Source organism: Magnolia sinica, chromosome 3, assembly GCF_029962835.1.
Source record: "Magnolia sinica isolate HGM2019 chromosome 3, MsV1, whole genome shotgun sequence".
Taxonomy (NCBI): domain Eukaryota; kingdom Viridiplantae; phylum Streptophyta; class Magnoliopsida; order Magnoliales; family Magnoliaceae; genus Magnolia; species Magnolia sinica.
The window spans coordinates 121572224-121579342 of NC_080575.1; the positions used below are offsets into that span (position 1 = coordinate 121572224).

General features: G+C 38.4%; 1 protein-coding gene across 2 annotated transcripts; it reads left to right on the forward strand.

Annotated features, from left to right (window-relative positions):
- The first annotated feature begins 2880 nt into the window (after positions 1-2880).
- On the forward strand, positions 2881-7119 carry LOC131241032 (transcription factor bHLH30-like). Of its 2 annotated transcripts, none has more exons than XM_058239648.1 (2): positions 2881-3919; positions 5796-7119. In XM_058239648.1, exons 1-2 carry the CDS (start codon positions 3602-3604, stop codon positions 6258-6260), a joined length of 783 nt encoding a protein of 260 aa, XP_058095631.1. In that variant the 5' UTR covers positions 2881-3601; the 3' UTR covers positions 6261-7119. The 2 variants fall into 2 exon arrangements, with proteins under 2 accessions (XP_058095631.1, XP_058095632.1); XM_058239649.1 differs by having other exon boundaries at positions 2883-3913.

Sequence of the window (7119 nt, forward strand, 5' to 3'; positions counted from 1 at the left end):
AAACAGAGGATCCAAATAAGGCCATTGCACTGAGGTGTCATTTGATAGTCTGTTGGACTTTGATGCTCCCAATACGCATGCACATAAATATTTTCAAGCGTGGTATACATTTTCCACAAATTAAACCGTTCAAATAGTGGGACCCAGTAGTTTACATGGGCCATACAACACTAAAATCAAATTGTTAAATGATCTGACCTTTAATTAGTGGAACATTGTTTGTTGAATCTAGACAATCAACATCTTCTATTTGGACAACCCACTGACTCAGCAAATTAAGATCATATACTCAGGCCCATCCAAAGTGGGCCTCAAGTTGCTTCATGTAATGTGAGTTTGTAGCATTACATTCTACAAGAGTATTGGATTTTCTTTCTCTATTTTATTATTTTGTTTTGTTTTTATTTATTTATTTATTGGGGATGTATTACAATTCTATAAAACAATGTCAACGAGGGATTGGGGTGGGGTTTGGAAAGGGTTTTTTTTATACTCTGGCAGAGTATGACTCTTAATACGCAGACACTGCAAGATTGTGTACACCACCAACTGTCGGCAAGTCACAGTCAGAGAATCAGACTCGTTTAGTAATCCTAGCTTCTGAACGGTGGACCCTTGTTTGTTGAGAAGGGAATAATTTTTGGTTCATGGTGCACCTAACCTAAGGCCTTAGACAGTTTAACTTGAATTAACCTGTATGCAAACGCATGCAACTTCCAAGCGCCTGAGTATCATGCATCACTCTACCCGAGTATCAAAGTTCCTGTCGTGTCCTTTCGGGTGGAAGGTCGTCGTCTCGTCGATGCTGGGATGGGTGTTGGCTCTTCATTCAAAGAGGGTGTTTTGTCCTTATCCTAACTTGAGAAGACATTTTCAAATTTCCAGTAGTAAATGTTGGGATTAGAAGATTTCGAGACCAATTACGAAATGAGTTGAAGAGTCTGCGCATCCATGGATGGAAGATTTCAGTTTTCAAGGATATCAATGTCTTTGGCTCTTGCAAATTTTTTTTAACCTTATGAAAAATGACTGAATTAAACTGGTATATATGAAGGAGAAATGGTCCGTTGCTTCAATCCCAAGCATCCAGCACATCATACTCAAAAATAAGGCTGATTCAACCCTCAGGTGGGCCACACCCAAACTCAAGGCGTATGGCCCACTTGAGTGTTGGAATGCTATGATTTTTGGGTAATTCTCAAATCCTGATGAGACACCTCACATGAATGGATTAGAGACAACTTATGAGTAGTAGTGGATATCAGGAGAGTTCCACCCACGTCGCTTACAGTGAGGCAAAAATGCTTGCATGCATTCACGTGGATGGGATCCACCCCGTCCATTAGTTGGCCATCTTAAGTTAGGCGTTAATCCTGAACATTACATTGATCCAAAATTCAAGTGGGCATAATCATAGGAAACAACGTAAATTTGATTAGAGGGGTCATTTGGATGCTAGTAGAGTCTTTAAGTTGTAAAGAAATAACACATAAGATTACAGGGGCTGTTTGGACGCATGCATTTACCTATAAAAGCTTTATAAACTGTAAATTTGAAAATTGATAAAAAGTAATATTTCAAATTACTTGTAAAGTCTTTACAACTAAAATGTATTATGCATGTTAGAACATAACATAAGAGTTAGTATACACTCATGATATGTGGGGCTCATCATAATGTGTATGATACATCTAATATATTTATCATGTTTTTCCCTTGATGCTCTCATACGAATAAAAAAAAACAGTTCATCTATTATCATCAACTGAACCACACAAGAGAAGGATGGGATGCCCGGTGTTAAAAACTTTTAAACTGCATTTCGGGCCACCATGATGGGTGGAAGATATGTAATCCTTTCTGTGTGTGCATGTTTCAATGCTCTCTTAAAGTCTTTAAAAAATAAAAATAAATAGATTAAAAGATCAAAGTTCTTATATGATTTACAGATTTTGAAAAGTTTACCTCTAAGTTTTATGGTATGAATATCTACTTTATTTACTGTAAACATTTTACATTCTAGCCAAACATACCATTTATTTTCATGTAAACCGATTACATATTAAAAAATAGTTGAAATAGCATGTAGACTGATTATATCTAAAACTCTTTTCAAATGTAATGTATTTACCATTTAAAAAATTATAGGCATCCAAATGACCCTTGAAACTTCTAAATTCACATTATACAGGCCACTTGAGTTTCAACATACACTATAGTGGGCTGGTCCCATCCAAACTCTTCCTCCGTGTGTGGCTTTCTTGGACCAATTTAACTAGATGGGCACTGTGGCTCTTATGCTGTTATTATTATTATTATTTTTTTATCGTTAAATAGTACTTGATTGATTATGCAGGTCTGAAATAGTTATGATAATTAAATTAGTATTGATATTATTAATAATGTGATTAGTGTAAATAGATAGATAAAGGAAGTGAATTCCAAAGGCAATGGCGACTCTGATGTCCAAGTACCATCCACCTAATTATTAATTTTATAATTTTTGGGTAATTTAATCTTGATGAGACACATCAGACGAATGGATTAGATGGTGTGGGTCCTCCACAAAACTAATGTGGGGCGTTACACCGAACAGATTCCTGGGTTGTGGCCTCTCTGATTCTTGTTTGATCACAATTTTTAGGTTGAATGGTTGAAATGAGGCAACGTAGCTGATGGACGGAGTGGATCTTATTAAAGTTGCAAGCGGCTCTCGCTTCGTGAAAGTAGCTCTGGTAGGATCCTGGCGAGAGTTACCCCAGCGCGGCTCTTGGTTTGCGCTCCTTAAATGTCGTTTGTCGGTTCTACTCGGCATCCGACCTGCTCTCTTTTGAAAAGCCTTCCTCCCTCTCGCATCGATCGCTCAGCTCTCTCTCTCTCTCTCTCTCTCTCTATCTCTCTCTCTCTCTGTATGTGTGTGGCTGGTTTGATTCGAGGGTTTTGAATATCCTTGGATTTTGTAACTGGATCCTGTAGATTCACGGGTTCTGCAAGTGGGTTTTCAAAATCTAGTCAAACCGTTCGGAATCCAGCTCGAAAGTCTCGACAATTCAGACGCAGGTGGAAGAAATGAATAGATTCTTCCATTGATGTCTCTGCTAAAATCTGCAACTGGGTTTTGAAGATTTACAGATTTTGAAATTGGGTCCTTGAAATCTCCTAGCACTGTTCCAAATCGAGCTCGGAGAAAATCGAACAGAATTTTGAACTGATTTCCTGGTTAAAATCGAACAGATTTTTGAACTGATTTCCTGGTTTTTCAATTTACGTCGATTCTGAAGCTGGGTCTTGTAGATTCGAGGTTTCAGCAAGTGGGTTTTTGAAATATCTACAAACTGTTTGAAATCTAGCTCGAAATGCATGAATTCAGAACCCCGCGTAAGAAAATGAAAAGGTTTTATAATTGATCGCAATCATAAATCGCTTGTTTTCTGCGGAATGGAAGAGAAAAGCGGAGTGAGGACGGGATTGATTGGTACAGAAGAAGAGAAGCTGCGTCGCCGAAGATTCTCGTTCTGGCCCGCCCCCACGAATCGCCCTCCTGGTTTCGATCCTCGTTTGAGATTTTTCTGTTGCGGTTCTTAAAAGATTGATTGCAGAGATGTGTTCTTATCCTGGTGATTTTGGGATTGTTTACAGCAACGAACTTTCAAGATATTTCAGTGGGTTTCCACAGAATGTTGGGTTTCGGAGTACGGGGCGAGGTGGGCTTTCATCGTCATCCTCCTCATTAATTTTGGATGGTGAGAGGGGGGAACTAGTGAAAGCTCCGGCGAATTTGATGCAGAAAGGGATTGCGGAGGCAAAGGCAAAGGCAGCTTTGAAAAGCCATAGCGAGGCAGAGAGGAGACGGAGAGAGAGGATCAATGCTCATCTCGCGACGCTGAGGAGCCTTGTGCCAAGCACTGATAAGGTTCAGGTTATTGAATTATTCTGTCCTTGTTCCATAGCTGATTTTTCTTTTCTAATTTCTTTCCATTTTTATTCTAATGAATCATTTTTTCTTAGTAGTTTTATTAAATTGAATTGGTTTGGAATGATTAAGTTATTTTTATTTGAATTTTCTATGCACTTTAACTGATGACATGAATATTTAATTCTCTGAAGAACGATCGATTCGATGAAATTGAGTATCTGCAAAAGATCTATTGCCTTCAATTCACTATTTGGTTTATGTTTATTGAGGAAATAAATGACGTGTTCGCCTCTTTGTTTGTAGCATGAACGTTAGCTATATGAACTAGGCATAAAACATATGAAATTGAAAATAGGAAATTGTTAACTGCTGTGGACGTCCCCGCGCCCGCCCCCCCCCCCCCCCCTCGACTTATTTAGTCAATGAATTGAATTGGTTGTTGAGCCTCCTCTGCATTTATGGTAGTATTGTGAACACATAATAATCCTTCATGAGAACACCTTTTTCTAATTCTGGATCTTTGACTTTGTTTAAATAGTCTTATGTTATTTCTATTTTTGGTTCATTGATTCTTATAATTTATAATTTATTATTTTTTGATTTAATGTTTGAGAAAATGGTATCATGGGCCTGGAAATTAGATCTCTTCATTTTCTGTGCTATGATCCTGTTAAGATGTATCCCCAAATTGGGATTTGTTTCAGTTCTCTGGCAGAGATAACCCTCTCACGTTTGGGTGGCCTGGAAGAGAGAAACCATATTAGTTTGGGTGCCAGTTTCCATTTCCTGCTTTATCTGCATCAAATCTCAAGTGACAAACCCGATCATACATCAGTTGCAATTGGGCAGAATTCACCCCATCGGCCACCTTTAGTCATATTACCAAATGTACCCTATCAGACTAATGATTGTTATTATTATTATTATTATTATTATTATAATATTTTTGACATGTTTCCTCAGTTTGGCTGCTCTTTTGACAATGATTCATTTTCCAGTTAAGGCATGTTTGTCTCTGTGCAACACCTTTGTAATGAAAACAGAATCCATTTTCCATTTCAAAGTTAATTCACAGAAAAGGGGGGAGTCAATGCCTCTCAAAAAAGTCGACAGATAGATTTACAACTGCTTAAAGGAAATAAAGTGACCATTTGACTGTTCACTTTTTCATATCTCTATATGAATCCACGGAGCCTGCATTGCAAACCGAACATACAGATTTCCCCATGGAATAAATAGTTTTCCATTCCCTGTGATTCCATGCCCATTTCCTGTGCCCTTGAAATGGTTAAAACGAAAATAAATATGCCCTTAATTTTCAGATTTTTACTGTCTCCACTTCAAAACAAACGCTGGCAGGACCAGTTAATTGTTCTTGGGAAAGCATAGTTTCATGGATTTGCACTATTTTCCATTGCACCAGTTCACGAATAACATTGTGTTCTCATGTGCAAACACACATTAGGTTGGTTTATGTATAAGTTCATTACATTCCATTAGTTCATGTATAACATTGCTTATTTGTGGTCTTATCCTTTGAAAATGGATAAGACTTTCCTCCATTCTGTTTCCTTGGATGAAGAAAGAACATAGAAAAAAAAAAAACCATGTTTTGGCCTGCAGCATAGTTGAACCATATCTTTTATAATTTTGCCTTCTTTATGTGGGCCTATGTATTTTAACTATTGCTACTACATGAATGACTGATATGCTTGAAATCACTTGTTTCCCATTTTTTGTTCGGAATGAAGTCTTGCATGCTGGTTGTGTGGTGATCTTTCAAGTAGATTTCATTCCTTACAAATGGTTACGAACTCTTTACTTAAATATTTCCAAAATAAAATAGAGTAGAAACAGCTGAACTTGCTATCTAATGCAGATGGACAAAGCTTCATTGCTTGCTGAAGTGATCAACCACGTGAAGGAACTGAAAAGGCATGCTACTGACTCTAGTAAAGGGCATGTCGTCCCAATGGATGTTGATGAAGTGAGAGTAGAACCTGATGGGGATGGAATCAATGAAGGAAGCTTTTCCATAAAGGCATCTCTTTGTTGCGAAGATCGACCGGAACTTTTATCTGACTTGAAACAAACACTACAGGCCCTTCGTCTGAAGACGGTGAAGGCAGAGATTTCAACCCTGGGAGGCAGGGTAAAGAATGTTTTTGTTATGAGATTTGAAGGGAATGCCAACGACATCCAACGGCGAATGTTTGCAAATTCCATTCACCAGGCCTTGAAGGCCGTTCTGGATAGAGTTTCGTCACCAGAGTTCTCTCCAAGGACACCGCCTTCTAACAAAAGGCGGAGGATGTCACTGTTTGATTTTTCGAGTTCCTCTTAATGAGAGTTGCTGTCTTCTTTATTGCTGAGATGTATGCTGTTGTAGTATTTCCACTTTATGTTTGTGGAATTATATGATCACAGTTAGTTTCACTTTGTCTAAGTGGGGTCCATGGTCAATGATCTGGACCATTGGTCTGTTAATCCCCACACTTGATGGACCATTCTCTGAAAGTCTTTCTATAGATGCTGAAGTTAGAGAAATGCAGCAGTACTCCACCCTGAACTTTAGAAAGGCCCAAGATTGGTGGCTAGGTTCTCTGATACCGAAGATTTTCTGGGCATGGCCCATTTGCAGTGGGGCACAATAGACCGATGCTCTGAATCATTGAATCATTGACCCCACTTTTAGAAACTGAAAATCTGAGTATACTCTTCATGTCCTTGGGTTGAGGGATCATATAAATCCTTACATAATGTATAGGCAATCTGATATATACACATGCCATGACAGTCATAGAGTCCTGTTCCTCGATGTCTGCATCCGAAGCTGTAAAAGAATGCAGGCGCTTACTTGTAAACTAGCAAAAACTTGTTTCATTTCAATTCCATACGTTGTCATTGAGAAGGTCTGTAGCCGCTTCTGATTTAAAAGTGTGGAGAGCTAGTGCGGTGTGAAGTCTTCCCAGCGTCTGCAGAGCTTACCTCCACAGAGAAAATAAAATGGAGTAGTTCGTGGAAAAGAGGTGAGAAGGATCTATCAGCTATCTGCTTGTATCTCTTATGTGTAATTTGAACTTGTAGTACATCTTTGGTAACATTTTCTGTCAGTAAAAATCTTGCATCTCTTGTTTTGTGTATATAATTTCCTCGTGTAGTGCATCTGTTTTAATTTATGAGAATTCCTGTTTGGTTACCAA